This window comes from Elephantulus edwardii, unplaced genomic scaffold, assembly GCF_000299155.1.
Source record: "Elephantulus edwardii isolate Elephantulus edwardi_28Jun2011 unplaced genomic scaffold, EleEdw1.0 scaffold00260, whole genome shotgun sequence".
Lineage (NCBI taxonomy): Eukaryota > Metazoa > Chordata > Mammalia > Macroscelidea > Macroscelididae > Elephantulus > Elephantulus edwardii.
The window spans coordinates 1,912,184-1,935,781 of record NW_006400010.1 but is presented as its reverse complement, the minus strand read 5'-3'; the positions used below and the strand labels follow the sequence as shown (position 1 = coordinate 1,935,781).

At 36.7% G+C, this 23,598-nt stretch overlaps 1 protein-coding gene and 1 pseudogene across 1 annotated transcript in view; both read right to left on the bottom strand.

The window, feature by feature from the left end:
* The window catches only part of CNKSR2 (connector enhancer of kinase suppressor of Ras 2), a 287,354-nt gene that overhangs the window by 93,441 nt on the left and 170,315 nt on the right, over positions 1-23,598 (bottom strand). Inside the window, exons 11-12 of the mRNA XM_006899544.1 lie at positions 16,627-16,716; positions 14,723-14,937 (exon numbers count right to left, since the gene is read on the bottom strand). Coding sequence (XP_006899606.1) covers positions 14,723-14,937; positions 16,627-16,716 — 305 coding nt within the window. The remainder of the gene's footprint in view (positions 1-14,722; positions 14,938-16,626; positions 16,717-23,598) is intronic.
* On the bottom strand, positions 17,392-22,725 carry LOC102847016 (annotated as a pseudogene).

The following is a 23,598-nucleotide window of genomic DNA, read 5'->3' as shown; positions in this document are numbered from 1 at the left end:
GTAGATAAGGATGGGACTGCAATCAAATTTTATTCCCAACTATTAACAGTATTAATTAAACTCAGTGCAATTAAAAACCCCTATGTTAATACTGATGAGGAAATCAGGGATCCAAATAAGGCAAGCCTGCCTCCCTACTAATTTCTTACACAGAAGAAATCTCCTGGAGCTAATCCACTCTGTTACACCGTTTTGTCTTTTTTTTTTTTTTTACCTGACAGGCTGCTGATTATTATGCAATTCCTTAAAATGATTAGGTTTGCTTTTCTCAAGTTGTGGTTTTTAACTACCCCATTAGTTTCTTCAAAGTCAGAAAGTGTCTGCTGAGGTTACCATTTGATTACCTAGCTTCTAGCTTGGCATACATTTACCTGTTGAATGTATAAATAAAGTAGCTTCTGAATACTTGTGTGTGTGTGTGTGTGTGTGTGTGTGTGTTTAGTCACTGAGTTAATGAGCTACTGACTTGTTAGTTTTATTCTGAAAGGAATCAGAAATAAAACAGTTTGGTTTTAGGTTACCATTTTTTTTAGGTTGTTACTCTAATATAGTGGACATAGTTTTCCCTCATGTAATTCTTTTCATACCAGTATAATTACCTGAAGAAGGCTACTTTTTAATCTAAGTATATTTAAGGCTAAGAAAGGCTTATACACATAATCACTCTTGGATGGTCACCAGGGATGTGAAGTGATAGAAAGGGGAGTAAAATTCAGTAGATAGAAAATTAACACATATCAAGATGAGTGAAAGGAAAGGCAATATACAATAAAGGAATCATCATCACAGTCTCTCCCCCCACCTAAAAAAAAAACAAGGCACAAAATGATATAGAAGGATTAACAGAAATCAGAACACCAGAGAGAAAGAAGGAAAAGTGCAAGTACAGTGTGGTTATTGAAATGGATGTATAGAAAAAAATGTGCATGAATAGTTGAATGAAAAATAAATTTGTTTTGTAAATTTTCAATCAAATCACAATAGAAAAGAGAGAAAAAAAAGAAAAGAGAGAAAAAGAATTAATGCTAAGAGTATGTTTATATCAAGTTCTTATTCTGAGATATTTGTACTCATATTACAGAGAGAAAAATTTTTCAAGACAATCTCAAATATTTCTGCACTCACTAATTTCACTGGAGTTCTCTTGATTCAGAAATTATTACTATAATTTTTTAAAGTAGAAATACTTTTCAGAGAGTAGATAAGAAAAAAGTTTAAGACATTTTATGTCAATATATAGAAATAATTTTTTAATAAAATAATTGAGAGATATGAATCATACTCCTCTTCCATAATGAACCACCTAATACGACATGATTTTAAGACTATAAAAACAAAATTGGTTTTATCTCACAGAAGAGAAAAAGAACTGAATATAAAAGGGTTTTTCCCCCCCTCTAATCCTGTGAGCACAGCAGGCATCAAACCATCATTATGCTGTCAATTTAGATATTCTTTTTGGTAGTTCTCTCTGCAATGCTCTGCTCGTTTTGTAAATGAGAAACCCATAAGAAAAAGAAGGGAATTTATGCAAGCTCAGGCACAAAAAATTAGATTTCTGAAGAGTCTGATGTTTGCTGCTACTTCTCCAGGAATGGTTGCCTAAAATGCACCTTGATCAAGTTTTGGTTCTTCTAAGTCACTTTGGGCATATTGTTAGAAGGGGCTATTCCTTGGAAAAGGACATGATGCTGGGAGGGGCTGAAGGTCGATGAAGGAGAGGAAGACCCTCAACCAGGTGGATTTGACATGGTGGCTACTGCAATGGGCCCTTGTGTTTTAGAAAATGAGAGGACAGCACAGGATAGAAAAGAATTCAGATCTTTTGTTCACAGGGTCGCTATGAGTTGTGTGATAGATTCAATGGCACCTAACAATAAGTCACTGGTGAGGGTATTTTTGTCTTAATGTAGAAGAAGGATGCTAACAAACTTTGAATACTACCATAGTGTCAGACACTGTATTTCTCACATACTTTATATACATTGTTACTAAAGAGAGTCAGCAGTTTCACTGAATTAACTCCCCCCCAAAGCACAATATCCTCAAAAATAATTTTATAGCAAATGGAGAAGTGGATTTCATATGGCCCTTCTGATACTCTACCTCATATATACATTATGAAAAGATCTGTTTTAAAAAAAGAATTGTGTGATGTGTTTTAAGGTAGAAGAAATACCCTTAGGTAAATTAGACATTTTATACAAATTGTTATTTATTTTAGCCAAGCTCTTGATTCAAGATACATAAAAGACAGTTTGAAATAATATTTTATAATAGATGTTTTGGAAAATGAAATTACTAAGAGGTAAGTATGATGCTTTCACAGAGGGGAAAATGCACTTCAAAAATTTATAATTAGGAGTTTTAAACTTTAGCACTGATCTTTATCCACATTGACAGTAGAGAAAATTTCAAAGCAGGCTTAACCTGGTAGGCACCAAAAGTGGCCATAGAGGAGATGTCATGGTAGTTTCCTACTGCAATCAACTTAACTAAGCTGGATAGTGAGGTAAGTTGTATAGTGTTAGGTTAGAATTGTTCACAACAGCCCAAATGTCCATCATCAAGCAAACGGAATATTATGCAGTGGAATATTAAGCAGCACTAAGGAGCAATGATTTTGTAAAATACTATATAACACAGGAAAATCTAGAGAGCATTATGCTGAGTGGACTAGCTCAGTCTCATAAGGACAAATACTGCCTAAGATCATTATTGTAAAAACAGAAGGATAACTAGTAAGATGTGGATAAAAGTCCAAAAGGGAAGGGGAGATGGGCAGGAGGTAAAGAAGAGAGGAAATTGGTATGATAACAGAGTGTGGTGAGTGGAGGGAGGGTGTGAAGGAATTAGGAAAGGTCCAGTGGGGACCTCACAAGACTGGGTAAGAGGCACAGATCAATGGTGACTACTTTTATAAAACACAATATACATATACATTAAGTGATCATCTGAAACACAGTGTGAATGTAGGAATGCGTGGAACACAATAAACATGAATGATACAAAATGTGTAAGAATATTTTATGCAAACCAATATAAAATAAAGTGGAGGGGAGAACCCCAACACACACACTCACATGCATAGAGGACACATGTGAAGTAGCAGCCACTAAGATCTGAAGGCCAGTGTAGGATGTTAGGCATGGTACTTATAGAGCTCATACATGTGGGCCACTTTGCCATGGGATCATTTTGTATGGTTACAATTCTTCCAGCTCCCACCAGATTCCTCCTTTCAGCTTGGACCAGGAGCCTGGGAATTGTCACAGTGAAAGCTGCCAGCTTTGCTGGTGCAGCTGGAGGGAGTGCTCTGGCTTGTGCTCAGGGCTTCTGGTTTGCCTTCCTTACACTTATTTTCAGCTTTTCTTACCAAGAGCTGACTCAGTGAAGGCATCTTTACAAGTTCTTCCATTGCATCAGGTTTGGTCGTTGATTCCAAAAGGCTTAGATATTGTCTTTTTGTTGTTGTTAGGTTCCATGGAGTCAAGTACAACTCACAGTGACCTTATGAACAAAAGATCTGAACCCTGTTCTATGCTGTACCATTCTCACACTTCGGGACACACAAGAGCCCACTGCAGCAGTCACCTTGTCAATCCACCTGGTTGAGGGTCTTCCTTTCCTTCATCGACCCCCCCCCACCGTTTCCAGCATCATATCTTTTTCCAAGGAATAGCCCTTCCAAGCAACATGCCCAAAGTATATGAGGCAAAGCCTCATCACTCTTGCCTCCAAATAGCACTCAAGTTGCACCCTCTCCAAGACCTATCTGTTTGTTCTATTGGCTGTCCATGGGATGTTCAATGCTCTTCTCCAACACCACAGCTCAAAAGTGTCAACTCTTCTGTTATACTTATTCACTGTCCAGCTCTAAGAGGCACAGTAAGTGATCAGAAAGACTAGGGCCTGGAACAGATGCACCTTAGTCCTCAAACGGACATCATTACTCAATAATTTGGAGAGATTTCTAACACCAGATTTTCCCAGTGCAATGAGTCACCTTATTTCCTGATGGCTGGTACAAAAGGTGTTAACTGTGGATCCAAGCAGGATGAAGCTGTTGACAGTTTCAATTTCTTCTCCATCCATGATGATGTTGCCTATGGGTCAAGTGGTAAGAATCTTTGTTTTCTTGGCATGGAGATACAATCTATACCGAAGGCTGCATTCTTTAATCTATGTATGGGCAATATACTGAATAACCCAGAAAGCATAAAATGAAGATGGAGGGAATACACAGAATCACTCACTATACCCGAAAGAATTCATTGACACTGAATAATTTCAGGAAGTACCATATAAACAGGAGCAAATGGTAATGAAGGAGGAAGTGGAAATTGCATTGAACACATTGGCAAAAATAAGGCCCCAAGGATCAATGGGATACCAAATGACTTGTTTCAATTAATAGATGAAGCCTTGAATGTGCTCACTAGTGTATGTCAGAAAATTTGGAGGACAGCTGTCTGGCCAACAGATTGGAAGAAGTCCATATTTGTTCCCATTCCCAAGAAAGGTGATCCAACTAAATGTGAAAACCATCAAACAGTATCATCAATATCATATGTAAGAAAAATACTGCGGAAGATCACTAAAAACCTGGTAGATATTCTATACTGATTAGAAACTCCATTTTACTTAGATATCCCATTTGCCTGATTGAACTCTTACTGCAATACTCATTAATGCTCAAATAGAGCACATACTTTATAGTTCTACAAGGTCACCTAATTTTCTCATCAGGATATAAATGTTCTTCAGTGTAAGCAAATTACTTTTGTTTCCCATTGGGATTTAGGATAGTTACTATGTGTCTAAAAATGTAAAGAATTTGATATATTCTTAAATAATCGAATGAAATAGATGTTAGCATTCTTTTTCTACCAATGAGAAAGCCCTGCCAACAAAGGGCACTGTCCAGAAGCCAGAACAAAGGGGAGGGATGCTGAAGTAAGAGAGATGAACCGAAGACTTCAAAGAGCAGCTTGAGAAGACAAAGTAAAATATTATAATAAAATACGTAAAGAGCTGGTGTCAGAAAATAAAAAGAAAAGAACTTGCTTGGCATTTCTCAAGCTGAAACTACCAAAAAAGTAAACTAAAAAACACATTCTAGCCTTGAGTTGCAATACTTAGAGATGCTATGGGCAAGATCTTGAATGATTCAGTAAGTATCAAAAGAAGATGGAAGGAATATATAGAGTCATGGTACCAAAAAGTATTGGTCAACACGAAAAAATTCCAGAAATTACTATATGAACAAGAGCCAATGGTAAAAAAAAGGAAAAACTTTAATCTGCATTGAAGACATTGGCAAAAGGCTCCAAGAATTGATGAGATGCCAAGTGTCATGTATCAACTCACAGGTGCATCCCTGGATGTACTCAGTAGTCTTTGCCTTGAAATTTGAAGAACAGCTACTTGGGCAACTGACTAGAAGAGATCCATATTGGTTCCCATCCCCATGAAAAGTAATCCAACATAATATGGGCATTATTGAACAGTATCATTAATACCACATGAAAGCAAAATATTGAAGATCACCTATAACCAACTAGAACAGTGTGCATTAGCAGAGAAATGGCAGAAGTTCAAGCAGTGGAATCAAGGACATCATATAACATCAGTAATGGCTGAAGTGGAGAATACCAGAATAATGTTTTATTGACTATGCAAAGGCATGTGACTGTGTGGATCCTAATAAACTGTAGCAAACACTGAAAGAAATGGTAATCCCAGAACACTTAACTGTGCTTATGCAAAATTTATATGTAGACCAAGAAGCTGTTATCAGAATGGAGCAAGGGAGCACCGCATAATTTAAAATCAGGTAGGGCGTGTGTCAGGGATGTATCCTTTCTCCCTATTTATTCAATCTATATGCTGAGCAAATTATTGGAGAAGCTGGACTCTATGAAGAGGAGGGTGGCATCAGGATTGGAGGAAAACTCAACAACCTGTGTGTTAAGTCTCATATAAAAAAACAAGATGGATAGACACAGTGACTGCAGCAATGGGCTTGATTGTGTCAGAGATGATTAGGATGGCACAGGGTAGGAGAGGGTTCAGTTCTGTTGTTGAGAAAGATCACTATGAGTCTTACTGGACTCAATGACACCTAACAACAACACTGATGAGAAACAGAGGTTCAGTAATGAGCCAACTTAAAAGCTGATAATGTAGGACTACAATATTATTTGTGATTATCTAAATGATAGAAAACATGATTTTCCTTTTCAATGTAGAGCCTCTTTTCCCAGAGGCAGTTATATAAAAGAAGCATTGTCTATTGAAACTACTTCAGATTCAAAATAATAAAAGAAACCATGAGAAAAAGCTTGTTCTCTTGCTTTCAATAGCAGGGAAGTTTGCATACAGTTAAGATAAAATCAGCATCATAAAAATTTTGGGTCCAAACCACTTTTTTTACATATTACTTCAGAATTTTTTTTTTTTAAAAAAATCAGTACTATTAGGATAAAGTTCTAGTCTTATCCTAATATTTATTTAAAAAACAGATTTAGCAATTCATTGAAAACTAAGACTCTAAGTTGAGTTCATGCACTTGGCCCACTGTCACTTGCTATCTACAGCATTAAAAGCCAATGAAAGGTCCATGATAGGTAAAACAGTTTAACACTGTTCTTAGGCAATTTGGACAATTTATTTTCAAGGAACTGGGAAGAAAGAGTAATCAGTAGTGATTGTGACTTAAACTTGTTTAATCCCCATGCACGACTTTAGTTAAGAAACCTAAACACATAGTTTATCAAGAAGTAACTTTAGATAAGATTTAGCTACATGCATCAAATAATTAGGTTATAACTAAAACTTGCAAATGATACAATCTTACTTGTGAAAGTGAAGAAGACTTGAAGTATTTATTGATAAAAATAAAAGGTTACAGTTTTCAGAATGGATTACATCACAACAAAAAGACAACAAAAATTCTCACAATCGTACCAATGCTGTTATGTGCTGTTGAGTTGCCCTGACTCACAGCTCTGAACCCTGCCCTATCCTGAGACAACTTCATTTTCTCTGACACACCTATCCCCATTACTCCAGTCACTGAGTCAATCCATCTCATCCAAGTTCATCCTCTTTTGAACTGTCCCTCCACCCGTCCAAGCATGATGTCCTTCTCCAGGGACTGGTCCCTCCTGGCAACAAAGCGTGTGAGGTGGACCTTCAAAATCCCTGCCTTTAATAAGCAGCTTTGTTTTACCATCTCTCCTTAACAGACCTGTCTGTTCTCTTGGAAGTCCACATTATGTTCAATATACTTCTCCAGCACCACAACTCAAAGGCATTGATTCTTCTTCTATTATCCTTATTCAATGTCCAGCTCTCTGATGCATAGCAAGCAACTGTGAAGACCATGAGCTAGATCAGGTGTACCCTAGTATTCAGACTGATATAATTGTTCTTCAGTACTCTGGAGGGGTCCCTGACAGCTGACTTTCCCAATGCAATTCATCTTTTTATGTTCTGACTGCTGGTGCTGAGAGTATTATTGACGTTGGAGCCAAGAAAGCAAGCTGAAATGAACAGCCTCTTCTCCATCTATCACAGCGCTTCCAATTGGCTCAACAGCGAGAATCTTTTTCTTCTTGATGTTGAGCTTCAATCCATATTGAAGACTGCAGTCCTTGATCTTCTGTAGCAAGCACTTCAGGTCCTCCTCAGTTTCAGTAAGCCAGGTTCTATCATCTGCATAATGCAGGTTGTTGATGAATCTTCCTCCAATCCTGATGTCACATTTCTCCTCATAAAACCCAGCCTCCCAAATGATCTGTTCTGTATCTAGATTGAAAATGTATGGAGACAGGATGCATCCCTGACATACATCTTTCCTGATTTTGAACCATGCAGTGTTTTCCTTGGTCTCTGTTCTGATGACCGCCTCCTGATCCAAGTATAGGTTTTTCCTGAGAACAATTAAGACGTCTGGGCCAATAAATAATTTTATTAAAAGCAGAAAAGAATTTTATTTTACATGAATCTACAATTGGTGTTCATGGAAATATCTGTCAGGAAATCAAATGATGCATTATATTGGACAAATATGCTGCAAATACCTTCGTAAATTATTCAAAACCAAAGATGTCACCTTGAAGTCTCAGACACACCTGACACAAGCCACAGTATTTTCAATTACCTTGTATATAAGCAAAAGGTATACAAAGAATGAGGGAGTCTGAAGAAGAATTAATAACTTTTAAATATGATATTGGCAAAGAATAGGTAATATACCATAGACTATATGGAAGAATGAACAGATCTGTCTTGGAAGAAGTATAGCCAGAATATTTTTTAGAATAGAGACTAGATTGTATGTTTGTGTTGGGTGGAGTGTGTGTAAATAAATTAAAAATATATTAAAAAAACTTCAAAAGAAGATAGGCTAGAGACATGTCTTCTTCAAATATATATACTTTTAACATGTTATCAGGAGGAGCCAGTCTAAGATGAAGACTATCAAGTTTGGTAAACTAAAAGGTCAGTTAAAAAAGGACAGCCTCTCAAGGAAATGTTACAATAGGTTGGAGCCAACTTGACAGCACCAAACAACAATGAAACCATGTTGCTGTTGTTCTGTACCGTGGAGTTGGAACCAATACACAGATGACCCTCCAGCAGATATTCAGAGGTAGTTTAATTGCTTGAGGAGATTGCTCATCCTTTCCCGGTGGAGCAGCTGGTATAATTGAATCTCATGATTTGGGGATTGCAGCGCAGCTCCTTACCACTAGGCCACCAGAGCTCTCTGTGAAACCATGAAGGATTTTATATACTTCAATTAAGTGAAGAAAATCATTTGGTATAGGCCACAGTCCTTAAAAAAAATTAGGCTTTAAAACGTTCTAAGGTCAAATAATTTTACCAGGAGTAAATCTCATCCAATCTCACCTGGATGAGATGCTTGATTAAATGAGTTATGATGATGGGGTAATGTAAATAGGGTGATTATGGGGGTAAAAGAGGCCTGTTGCTGTTAAGTGTTGTCAAGTTAAGTGTAACTCATAGAGACCCTATGAACAATAGATCTGAACCCTTGCCTAACTCCTGTGCTATCCTTATATCCAGTGAACACTGGAGCCCATTGCTGCAATAACTGTGCCAATTTACCTGGTTGAGGGTCTTCCTCTCTTTTTTCACTCTCCACCTTTCCAAGCTTGTCTCTCTCCAAGGAATAGTTTCACCTAGCAAAATGCCCAAAGTACGTGAGATGAAGCTTTGCCATCTTCATCTCCAAGAATACGTGGACTGTACTTTCTCCAAGACATATTTATTTGCTCTTTTGGCAGTCCAGGCTATTCAGTATACCTCCCTAACACCACAACTCAAAGGCTTCATCTTTATTCCTTTCCCAGTTTTCAGATGCATAGCAAGTGACTGAAAAGACCCTGGCCTGAATCAGGTGCACCTTAGTTTTTTTTTCAAACTGACATCACACCTAAAAATTTTGAGGATATTTTCTAAGTCCACAGAGCTAGGTGACAGGTCTATGACAAGAACAAAGATAGGTAGGTTCCCAAATAGTTCCTAATTACTGACCTTAGCAATCTAGCATCTTCTCATAGTTGTTGTAATGTTCCATCAAGTTGCTTGTGATTCATAGTGACCCTTTGTACAACAGCTCTGAATCCTGCTCTATCCTGAGCCAACTTTATTGTCTCTTACACACCCACTCCCATTACCTCAGTCATTGAATCAATCCATTTCACTGAGGGTCTTCCTCTCTTGTGCTGTCCCTCCATACTCCTATGCATGGCATCTCTCTCCAAGGACTGGTTCCTCCTTGCAACATGCCCAATGTATGCCAGATGAAACCTCAGAATCCTTGCCTCCAAGGAGCAGCCTGGTCTCACCCTCTCTAGAATGAGCTGGTTTGTTTTCCTAGCAGTCCATGGTATATTCAATACTCTTCTCCAACACCACCGCTCAAAGGCATCAATTCTCCTATCATCCCTATCACCAAATTGTGCCAAGAAATCTGGAGGACAACCACCTGGCCATCTCATAATGACCCTATGTACAACAGCTCTGAACCCTGCTCTATCCTGAGGCAACCTTATTGTGTCTCTGACACATCTACCCCTCTTTCCCTAGTCACTTAGTCAATCCATCTCTTTGAGGGTCATATGAAATATCAAAAACAGTAATATGCTTTTATAAAAAATAAAATTTTTATTTTATACTGGTTTACTAACAACGTTCATATACATTGTTTTTTACAATAGTATGCTATTTTGCCTCTGACTTCCAAACAATTTTCGCTATAAAATTCTACAGTTCTAGGAACAGATCATGCTGAACATCTACTTGTGATTTTTAACATGTTGCCGCAAATGACAGCAAATGTGTTTCTAAGCATGGTCGTCAATTTAAAAAGTGTGAGGTAACCTGTTAACCAAAGTCAGTAGCTTTATATGTTTAACAATATTAATATTAATAATAATTTTTAAAAAGAGTAGTGAAAAACAATGATGTCAGTCTAGAGAACAACATGTGCATGATCCAGGTCATGGTCTTCACAATTATTTGTTATACATAAGAGAGATGGACAGTGACTAAGGATGACAGAAGAAGAATTGATGCTTTTGAGTTGTGGTACTGGAGAAGAGTCTTGAACATATCATGGACTGCCAAGAAAATAATTGGGTCTATCCTTGAGAGGGTGAAACCAAGTTTCTCCTTGGAGGCTAAGATTTTGAAGCTCTGTTTCACATACTTAGGGCAAGTGCCAGGAGAGACTGGTTCTTGGAGAAGAACATTATGTTTAGAAGGGTGGAGGGACAGTGCAGGAGACGAAGACCTTGGATGAGACTGACTGACACAGTAAGTGGGGCAATGAGGGTAGGTATGTTGGAATCAGTGAGACTGCCTCAGGACAGGGCAGGCTTCACACCTGCTGTCAATTGCAAGACCTAAGAGTTCTAGTCTCTCCTCATCATCGCCAGCATTTGTTTTCTGCTATCCTGTTGAACTTTGTCATTGTTCATGGGGTGAGATGATAATCTTTGCTGTCTTTATTTGTATCTCTCTAATAGCTAGTGATAATGCACATTTCTTTGTATGTCTGTTGGCCATCTCACTTTTTTTTCTCAAGTTAATATAGAATTTTATTACAAGAATCAGATCCATTTTGAAATCAGATGCATATAATTTGACCGGCCTCCATTCTGTAGCTGGAAAACTAGCTATCACCCATCAGCCTGCTGGACAGTTCCTTTTTCGGAGACATAGATACCATCCAAAATTTTTTGGATATCCTTGTTTTAACTGTTGTAGCTTGCTGAATCAAAGCAGCTGAATTTGATACAAGTTCAATGTCATTTCCTTCAAGAATTAACTCATCTTTCTGGGCTTGAGATACCGAACAAACCTGGTCTCATTCAAACTCTCTGAACATATTTTTCACCCAAAAAGTTTCAAATTTCAACCAGAGATCCACTCTCTTGAATCACAACGTTGATGGGGAAATGAGCATACACAGACCTCATCTTGTAACGAAAGCCCAGTTTAACACCCTTGATCACGTTCTGTACGTGGCTACAGATGGTGCGAACAGTAGCCAGTTCCTTCCTGTTTCCCCACCATTTGTCAACACGAAGCCTCTTCTTTTTCTTTCTGAGGAGACTGAGCTCTACATTGATGTGACTGAAGTCCCTCCGCAAGGTTCCCCGCGGGCCTTTCATGATAACTGTGTGGCCCATCAGAGCAATGTTGACATTCTCTGGAATGTCGACAGTCTGGTTGCTGAGAATGGTCTTCATTCTCACAGTTAATGTGGCAAAGGGCCAGCTGTCTGACTTAATGAAGGGTCTCTTCTTGAAAACAGAAATATCATTTGACCCAGCTCTTCCACTACTAGGAATATACTAGGAAGAAAACATAAGTATGCCACAAACATGTTTATCGCAGCATTATTCACAATAACAAAGAGATGGAAGCAGTCAAAATGCCCATCAACAAAGGAATTGATTGAGAAACTGTGATATATCCATACAATGGAGTATTACACAGCACTGAAAAACAAGGAAGTACCCATGAGACATTATATAACATTGATACAACTGGAAGAAATTATGAGTGCAATACCTCACTCCAAAAGGGAAAATACTGTATAAGACTACTCTTATAAAAATAAGATAGTACAGTTTGGTGGCAGGGGAGAGGAAATGGTAAGGATCTGGGCAAAAATACAGATTAATAAAGAACAAGGTTCAATGGTGATTACTTTTATAAAACATAATGCATGAGAATGACTGTGAAACACAAAGTGAAAAGAAAACTAGTGTGAAACACAATGTGTACAAACTTTGTAAGTAAACCAATAAAAAAATAGTTATAGGGGCTAGTGGGGAAAGCAGGAAAATAATAAATAAGGAACACTGCATTGGAACAAGGAAAAGAGACGTCAACCTGAAAAGAATGCATGATCAGGTACCATGAGTAATGCAATCAACAGTCTGGAACAGAATATACAGTAAAAAATAAAGGGAGAAAGAAGGACGAATACATTTATATAAATGAGTGAATAAAAACCAATTTCTTTGTAAACCTTCATCCCAATCACAATACAAAAATAAGGACTATGCATGAAAAAAGTAAGGATTTCACTTTGAGAAATATAGCGCATCTGATCCGATCCAAGCTCTGGTATTTTCAATTGTCTCATATGAATGTGAAATAACTCTGCTGACTCAGTGGTAAGGGTTTGAGCTGCCAACCCAAAAAGCATGTGGTTTAAACCCATTTAATGATTCATAAGAGAAAAATGGGCAATTTCAGCTATGAGTCAGTTCCCACTAGACAGTACAGTACACCACCACCACAACACATGTATGTGAAAATTGGAGAGTGAATAATGAAGCCTGAAGAAGAATTTATGCCTCTGATTTATGGTGTTGGTGAAAAACCAACCAACCAAAAAATCAAAACCAAAACAATAGCATATATTCTGTACGTGCCAGAAGAACAAATATGTCTTGGAAGAAGTACAACCACAGTGCTCATCTCCAATATTTTAGATACATTACCAGGATGGACTAATGAAGAACTTAAGCTCAGTAAGAGGAGAGGGTCAGTGAAAAAAGAGGAAGATTCCTATGGAGATGTATTGACAGAATGGCTACATTAGTGGGTTCAAACACAGCAAAGGCTGTGAGGATAGTGCAAGGCTGTGGAGTGTTTTATTTTGTTGTGTCTAGAGTCATACTTTTAAGTTTGAACCAACTCACTACCATCTAACTATAGCACAGACATAACACAGTCCATAAGCCTCGTCTCCTTACTTTCCCTCCCCAACATTTTACTCCTGACCAGACTTGCATGGATGTATTGAACAGGCTGAGTGTGTAAATGCAGCTTCAATGGTTCACCACTTAGGATAAAATTTGAACTCTAACAGTTTATATACTCTATGTTAAGAGGTCTCGTCTTTCTTCCCCAGGCTCATTACTTGCCTCTTAAATGGATCAGTGAGCTTTCATACTCAAATCTTTGCTCAGGCTATTATTTATTACTACAGCAAAAGATTCTACAAGGAGCTCAAGATTTATACAGTAGTGATACTAAAAGTAGCATGTATTACAGTTACTTAGAAAAGTAACTCGCAAGCAAGTTATTAAATTCTTTATATAATATATACCTAGAAAAATATATCTTTTACATCAGTGACAGATTAAATTTATGTGATACTTTGATCATATATTTATTCAAAGCAATTAAAAATTGTAAGACTATGCTTTCAAAGACTCTTAAGGAGATGTCATATAGTTCCATTGGTACAGCAAACCCCATTTTAATGAAAATGGTGTAAAATGGGTTGACTTTGTGAATGAATGTTATGACTAACAAGGCTTTCAGTCTTCATATTGCTACTGCTCCATCTGGTGTGGAGTTAAAGGGTTGTCTTTAGTCTTTCAATTGAACTCTGTGACAGAATAATTCAACAAGCCAATTTAGTTATACAAATCCCTGGCTCAAAATCCTTTGACGACTATCACTGCATGAAAAAGCTTAAGTACTCTACCATAAAATACTTTCCAAACTCCTGTATATCTCTCAAGGTCCATCTCATTGCTCTTTCTTTCATGGGTTCTCTACTGTTTTCAATGAACAAGCTATTCTGAGCAAAATATATATCATATTCTCACATATACCTTTCCACTAAAATCCTACCACACATCTTTTACTGTGAACTCAAATGTTCCCTTTTCTGAAAAAAATTGCTCACTTCCTCGTAAGGTTAAGGTCCTTTTTCTCCTTTGTTCTTACTACACTTTATGCACCTCACCATTAAATTAAATTGTTGGAATGTCTTTGTCCTTCTATTATTATGTGCTATGCCATCCTATAACCTCTAATACTATTTCAACCACATAAGAGATGATAGTATTTGCTGAAATCATAAGTATATTAAAAATTCTCTTGAAGGTTAAACTTAGTTATACATTCATATGCATTAATCAGCTAATGAAATGTTTTCCATCAGTTTTGTGTCAATTTATTGTTATCTGCTATAACATATTAGCTCATTTGATGCATAAACTGAGGAACAAATCTATAAATTATCATTTTAAAAATAAAATTAGGAACTCTGATAGTAAAACATTTGACTGTAAAAATCTGTAATTACCCAAGAGAGTAATCCTCCAGTTTCCCAGTTCAAGTTGCATTACAGAATCTTTGAGAGTGTACTTACATGGTAGAGTGTGGTCTCTGGCACAGGGGTGCCCATCATGTCTTGTCGCAGTGCATCCATTTGCAAACTAGGTAGTAATGAATAGTGAGTCGGGCTAGTACTCTTATCACTCTTCTTCTTTGACTTCTTTCCTGTGTCTTTTTTGCTGTTTCTCTGAAACATGTATTCTTCTTGAGCAATTTTTTCATTGCTCATGTATCGGAGCAGAGAGTTTTCTACATAAAAAGAGATAAATACACTAATGTAAGTCTGGAAATATCCCACAATTATGAGTTTTGCCCAATTGTGCTATCAGATTTCATTTTTAAATAAAAAAATAGTAAGAGTATATTTTCCCAATATTCCTAAACATCAGAATCATTTGTAAAGATTGTGAAGTTTTGAGTGTGTGTTCCTCTTAAAATCTCCTTAGAGGGAATCTGTCTAAGTTTGATGAAAAACAATGAATTTAGTATGCTAGGTAGCATCCTTGGAGAAGTAAAACCATTATGAACCAATATTCAGGAAACTTAGTTCATAAAATCCATGTGTAAGTTGATCGTCAACATTTACTACTTCATATAATTTTGTTTTCCTTTTAAGATGTCACTTGCAATGACTCAAGAGATGGCATATATCACACATTTTTCTTTTCATCTCCTTGATTTATTTTGTGAGACTAATGGGGCTAGAAACTGAATCTCATAAAATGAGTGGATCCATACATATAAAAGAATAAGTCAACATTCTTGTATTTATCAATATTTTCAGAAATGTTTGTTCCATAAAACAAATGTTAAAAAGATTAGTAAAGTAGATACTGAGTTCTGCATGTCTCTTTGTAGTCTGGATCAGTATAGTAATAAAATAAATTCTGTATACTGATTAGAACCAGCATGCCAATATATAATTTTGTTAAGTATTACCGAGTCAGGACTGACTCATAGCTGACCCTCCAGTGGGCTTCCAGAAGCAGTAAATGGCATGGAAGAGACTGCTTATCTTTTTCCCATGGAAACAGCTGGTAGATTCAAACTAAGTGCCTTTGGTGGATTACAATCAAGTGCCTTTGGGTTGGCAGTGCAACTACTCACCATTAAGTCACCAGAGCTCCCTAATTACCATAAAAAGTTAACTATATCATGAAAGAAGCTATGTCATTTAGTTTATAAGAATTGTATTTTTATTTGATTTGCTTTAATCTACAACCTAGTGGCTCTTTACTTTTGCAAATGAAAGTGTAGGAACATAATCCACTGGGCCTACCCAATCCACATTTGGTCAAATTACATTTAGTAGTGAGACTTGTTCTCTTCACTGCTCACTTCACTATCAGCATACATGAACATATAAACTGACTGTTGATGTACACTCCAAGAATACCTGACCCTCAAGTAAGAATTTATCCATGAGCGACTGCTACAGCAGCATTTTTGTTTTGCTTTGTTTTCCATTTTGTTTCTTTATGATTTTCATTTAGAGTCACCATCCCAGTTTCCATTAGCTTTGACCCAAGTGCTTCAAGGTTTGTTTTAAGGTTGTACCAATATAAAAGTAGTGAGATTGCATTGCGGACCAATGGGGACTGATCACAAACTGTTCCTATTCAAGTGACTTATTTTTTTTAAATGCAGTTTCACACTTCTGACCTTTTAAAAAAATATTATACTTCAGATGATAATAATATATTAATTTTCATAGTATACTTATCTACCCTGGATCCCTTTAGAAAGATTCAGGGAAGATATCTCCTTAATAACTCATCAAGATAGTAAAATGTTGGTCTGAATTTATTTTGGTGTATTATAATGCTGATGAAAGAATGGAAAGTCTTCTACTGAAACAGTAGCATCCTAGTTAAAGAACATTCAAATCCACTTATTTTTCAAACAACCCAGCCTACACTAAAATTCTAGAACACTTACCTCTTCTACTATCTCTCTTCATCTTATTTGGATCTTCATAGTCCCCCACCCAATTATATTCGACTGGCATAGATATAGGTCGTAGCTTGCCTAAACACAGAGAACAAAATTCACATCACATTGTTTTTGGTTTGTTGCTTTTTTTTTTTCCTTCCCCATGTCTGCTCAGACTCACACTGATTTTTAGTTACAGTCTGCAAAACACACTCACTCATATGCAACATTATGGTTGGCATTTGTGTAGATGAAGAAGATGTGTGTTTTGAGCCAGAAGGTGAAACTGCCTTTGGTAATTAGTCAGGTGATATCCAAACTTAAGCCACTTAAAGAAATAAATAATAAAGAATAGTCAAAGTTTGCTCTCTCAGGAGCCCATATGTTTCCAGTCCTTTATATATAGGATCATTATTTTAGTGATTATACTTTGTTTACTAATTGGATCTCTGTGTTATTCTCCAACGCTCATAAGAATATTGATAATCTATTTGAAACATTGTAGCCCCTTTTGTTTAACTCACTGTTTGATTTTGGAATACCACAATGCTAACCTTTATTTCCTCTTGTTTCCTGTCACTATGCATGCTAGATACCATTACACCTTAGCATTAAAGCTATATTCTTATTTCTAGTCTACAGCTGCTTCTGCAACCAATCATCTCTTGCTAAAGGACGCATGTCTGGATTGCATATCTGTGTGTTTTACAGATATACTGCTTTGGCCTATCTTTTTTCTGGTTTCATATTCTTACTAAAAAGCATTTTAATTTAGCAAGAACTCATGGAATAGATTTCAAAGATAACTTTTATGTGAGGCTGCCGTGTATTATTTTTGTTCAACCTGCAGGTCCTGAAACACAAAATACTGAAAATCACACAGGAGTTTAAAAGGAAACCTAACACATTTCCTGACACAAAACTTAGTAAATGCTGGATAAATGAAAAGCAGAGACTCACAAAGCACTAGATTACGATAACAAAGATTGCAGTAATAATACTAGAGAGAGAGAGAGTGTGTGTGTGTGTGTGTGTGTGTGTGTGTGAGAGAGAGAGAGAGAGAGAGAGATCATATGCTACACACGTAAGGTTTCCTGTGTTTTAGATTTTTGAGAAGACTGCGACACATTGTCACTTTTTCAAGGACACACAGCTGGAAGTGGTAGTAGCAAAATTTATAACCATACTATCAAATATCACTTCTGTTTAAATTCTTGAAGACTTTAAGTTTTATCACCAACCTCCTACATTAAGTTTCTTGAGGTTCTCAACCCCATTTATTCTCATTATCACATACTTAATCTTGTTATCTGCAAATACCCAAGCTTCAATACATCCAATTTTCCAACTACCATCTCTGTATTTCTAGTATACTGCCCATAGTACTCCAAGGCTAACGGTCTTTTCTCTTTTCATCTATTAATATAATTTTTCAATGTCTCTCACTTTGTCTTCTTGACTTGTCTCCTTGCCCAGTTGTTGTTGTTGTTATGTGCCGTCAAGTCGCTTGCGACTCATAGCGACCCTATGCACAACAGCCCTAAACCCTGCTCTATCCTGCACCAACCGCACTGCCTCTGACACACCCATCCTGATTACCCCAGTCACCGAATCAATCCATCTCATAGAGGGTCTTCCCATCCTGCGCCGTCCCTCCACCCTCCCAAGCATGATGTCCCTCTCCAAGGGCCCGTCCCTCCTGGCAACATGTCCGAAGTATGTCAGACGAAGCCCCAGAATCCTTGCCTCCAAGGAGTAGCTTGGTTATTATAATCATTCTAGGAACCAAAAATGTCCTAAGATTTATAATATTGTTTTTGAGGACTGTTTACCAACTTTATGGCTTTTCCCCTATGCATACTGATAGTATTTATTTAATATGTTTATTATCTTTTAAAAGTCAGAGGATAAAGGACATGATAAAAATATTGAGCTAAAAATTAACTTATTTAGGGGCTTCCTTTCAAAGTTTACAAATAACTTCATATTATGGCCCAGCACTCCCAAATTCCCATGAATATACTGCTGCTCTTTTATTATTGTTAAGTGCCATCACGTCTCTCCTGAACTATCCTCACAATATCTATCATGCTCAAAACCACTGTTTTAGTCGCAAGTCAATCCATATCACTGAGGGTCTCCCTTTCTTTTGCCAACTCTCTACCTTTCCTAGCATGATGTCTCTCATTAAGGACTACTTCTACCTCAAACTATATCCATAATCTGAGGTTTACCATCCTTGCCTCTAAAGAGAAACTCAGTTTCTTTTCTTCCAAGGCAGACTTGTTTTTTCCTTTGGCTTCCCATGAGATATTCAATTCAGCAATTTAAAGGCATCAATTCTTGTATCATTCTTACTCACTGACCAACTTATTTTTTTTCAATTTTTCATTGAGATTTTAATGAAAGTTTACAGAAAAGTTGGATTTTCATGTATTCATTATTTCATGTTTTGCTCCCTACTCCCAAGTTCACTTTTTAAAAAAAAATATTCATTCATTCTGCATAATTTCCTCCCTATTCCCCTTTCCCCTAGTCGACTTTGATATCCACCTTTTATACTGGACTGTTGTCATACAGATAACGCCTAATGATATATTCCTTCTAAACAGTTCTTTCCTTCAGCCGTTCCAATGCAGTGTTAATTATTTATACCTTTTTTTGTTTGTTTCCTCCAAACCCCATTGTCAGTTTTGTTTTATTACAGTGGTGTTATGCAATATATTTCCTTTTGTGACTTAGATATTTCACTAAGCATAATGCCCTCCAGGGTCATCCATTTTGTGTAATTATTGAGTTCCTTGTTAGTCAGTGATGCATAGTAGTCCATTGTATGAATATACCATAGTTTTTCTATGCATTTGTTTGTTGATGGGCATTTGGTTGCTTCCATCTGTTACTGTAAATAATGAAGTAATAAACATGGGTGTGATACACCTGTTTGAGTGGCAGCTCTAGTTTCTTTAGGGCATATTCCTAGAAGTGTGGAATTGCTGGGACAGATGGTATTTTTATGTCCAACTTTTTGAGAAAGTGCCATACTCCCTTCCATAGTGGTTGTATCATTTTACACTCCCACCAACAGTGAGTATGAGTCCCAATCTCGCCACAACCCTGCCAGAATTTATTACTTTTGCTACCCTGTTGAAATTTGCTATTGTTGCTGGGGTGAGATGGTATCTCATAATGGCTTTGATTTGAATCTTTCTAATAGCTAGGGATTTTGAATATTTCTTCATGTGTCTGTCTGCCATCTGAATGTCCTCTTTGGTGAAGTGTCTATTCATATCCTGTGGTCATTTTGTGACTGAATTGTTTACATTTTTCTTGTTGAGGTTCTGGAGTATTCTATACATTTTAGATAAAAGTCCCTTATCAGATATATCATTGCAAAATATTTTCCCCAGTCTGTGGGCTTCCTTCTTACCCTGTTGGAGAGGTTTTCTTAACACGCATAGGGATTTGAGTCTTGGAAGGTCTCATTTGTCTATTTTATTCTCTCTTGGCTGTAGGTTTTTCATTATGCTTGGAAGACTGTTCATGCTGTGGATTGGGGCTTCAAAAGTTCCTCCTACTTTTTCCCTGATTAATTTTATAGTTTTGGGTTTTATTTCTAGGTCTCTGAAGTATCTTGAGTTGGTTTTTTGCATAAGGTGTGAGGTGTGGGTCTTGCTTTTTTCTGAAAATTATGCTAACACCATTTGTTAAAAGAATGTCCTTTCCCCATTTATCAGATTCCATCTCTTTGTCAAAATCAGTGGATGAGCTGATTTAAGGGTTTTCAAATCTATTCCATTGACCTAAGTGTCTCTGGCTGTACCACTACCATGCTGTCTTGACCATCATAGTTATGTAGTAGGATTTGAAATCAGGAAATTTCTCTTTTTCAATAGTGTTTTGCTTATTTGGGGTCTCTTTCCATTCCAAATAAAGTTGTAAATTGCCTTTTCCATCTCGTTGAAGAATGGCATTTGTATATGTTTTGGGATTGCACTGAACTTGTAGATTGCTTTTAGCAGAATTATCATCTTCATGATATTCAGTCTTCTTATCCATGAGCATGGTATATTCTTCCATTTCTCCAAATCTCTTTTTGTTTCTTGTAGTAATGTTTTTTACTTTTCTATGTATAGGTCTTTTATGTCTCTAGTTAGATTTACTCCCAAGTATTTAATCTTGTGGTTAGCTACTGTGATTGATTGGTATTATTTTTCTTAGTTCCATTTCTATATTCTCGTTTTCACTGTAGAGAAATCCAACTAATTTTTGTATGTTGATCATGTACCCTGCTACTGTGCTGAATTGGTTAACTATGTCCAATAGTTTCCTTGTTGAATCTTTAGGATTTTCTAAATATATTATCATATCATCTGCATACAGAGATAATTTTATCTCCTCCATTTCTATATTCTCATTTTCACTGTAGAGAAGTCCAACTAATTTTTGTATGTTGATCTTGTATCCTGCTACTTTGCTGAATTGGTTAACTATGTCCAATAGTTTCCTTGTTGAATCTTTAGGATTTTCTAAATATATTATCATGTCATCTGCATACAGAGATAATTTTATCTCCTCTTTTCCAGTTTGGATACCTCTTATTTCCTTGTCTTTTTGCTCTAATACTTCCAGTACCATAGAGAGAATAGGAAAGGTGATAGTGGGCATCCTTGCCTGTTCCTGTTCTCAAGGGGAATGTCTTTAATATCTCTACACAGAGAGCAATATTGGCTCTTGTTTTTGCATACGTATTTTTCAATATTTTCGGGAAATTTCCCTCAATTTCCTTTTCTAAAGTGTTTTAATCAGGAAGGACTGCAAGATTTTGTCAAAGGCCTTTTCCTCCATCAATTGATAGGATCATGAGATTCTTATGCTTTGCTTTGTTAATGTGATGAATTACATTGGTTTTTTTTTTTTCTGTTGAACCATCCTTGCATACCTGTTATGAATCCCACTTGGTCATGGTGAATTATTTTTTTTTTTTATATATCATTGGATTCTATTGGCCAGGATTTTATGCAGGATTTTTGCATCTATGTTTATGAGAGATATTGGCCTATAGTTTTCTATTTTGGTGGTGTCTTTACCTGGCTTTGATATTATGGATATGTTTACTTCATAGAATGAGTCTGGGAGAATTCCATCTTTTTCTATTTTCTAAAATAGTTTATGTAGAATTGGTGACAGATCTTCTCTGAATGTTTGATAGAATTCACTAGTAGAACTATCTGGTCCAAGGCTTTTTTTAGTTGGAAGTTGTTTTATGACCTGTTCAATTTCTTCTTCTGTAATGGGTCTATTCTGCTCCAGTCTGTGTCAGTTTGGGTAGGTTGTGAGTTTTTAAGTATCTGTACATTTCTTCTAGGTTTTCAAATTTGTTTAAGTATAGTTTTTAATAACATTCTATTGTTAATCTTTTTCAAGGATTCCTTAGCATATTTCTCTATTTTATCTTTCGATACAATTTCATGTCTTCCTTTGGTTAATTCACCAACCCAGCGGAGTTTGTCCATAATTTAGGCAAATACTATGTAAATTATTTTTGCAACTTCTTTGACAACATCACAGCAAGTCACTTCTTTTGACGAAAGCTTTTTAATCTCTGTCTTTTCAGCTTGGCTGGCTTTACCAATAGCACAGCCCCAGTAGCCATGTGAAACACCCAATAGGTCAACCATGTACAGCTGCGTGACGTCATTCACACTGTAGGAATCTAACATGAAAATGCAGCCAAAAGGTCTAATAGCACTACAGAGTGCATAGGCATGTACATATATTGCCATCTGTCTGCAAGCTGTTTTAGTGGAATGTTATGGCTGACGTTTGATCTAATGTTCAAAGCCTCTTCTCTTGCTATGTCTATTAAAGAATCAGCATCTGCCAACAAGCCTACTACTGCCATTCCAACATGGTGATTAACATTGAAAAGTAATTTATTGGAACCTTCTTCTTAAAGTTTAGAAAGGACTAATTTTTTTACCCCAAAGACAACACCATCTTTACATCTGATCCAACAGCCTTCATAGCATATTCAACTTGAAAAATTCTTCTATCAGGTGAAAATGCAGAAGGTGATAGGTCATACCCGGTGCCAATGGAGCTCATCGTGATAAAACAACAGGGAAGCATTGGGCTTCTCAGTGTCACCTTTAAAATGCATAGGAAACAACAGAAAATACCATGGCTTGAATCAAGTGCACCTTAGTTTTTAATTTTACATTCCTGCTCTTTAGCACTTTGGAGAGGCCCTAGACAGTAGATTTCCGTAACACATCGTGTCTTGATTTCTTGACTGGTGTTATCATTGATGTTGATTGCATTGTTGATGTTGATTCAAATAAGTTGTAATAACCAAGATGTAACTGCTTCAAATAAAGTGAAATAATTAACAACTTCAAACTTTTCTCCATCTATCATGATGTTGTCTATTGGTCCAGTGTAAGGATTTTCTGTTTTCTTGTTGTTGCAGTGTAATCCATACTGAAGGTTGTATTCATCAGTTGTTTGCAGCAAGTGCTTCAAGTTCTCTTCCCTTTCAGCAAGCAAGGTTGACTTATACAAATTGCATAATACAATTGAATAAAAATATTTTCATTTTTATGCCATATTCTTCTACATATAGTCCAGCTTTTCTAATTGCTTGCTAAGCACACAGACTGAATAGGTAAAGAGATAGGATCCAATTCTGATGCACCCTTTTCCCGCTTTTAAACCATGTGCAACCTCCCTTTCTTTTGTTCTGACAATTGTTGCTTCTTAGTATATGTATAGGTTTTGCATGAGCACAATTAAGTGTTCTGGGATTCTAAGTTTTCTCAATGTTATCCATAATTTGTTATGATCCACATAGTCGAAGGACTTTGCATAGCCAATAAAACCCAGACAGGCACATTTCTGGTATTTGCTTTCAGCCAATATCCATCTGGCATCAGCAATGATATTTCTCATGCCATAGTCTTATCTACTCTTTTTCATGGA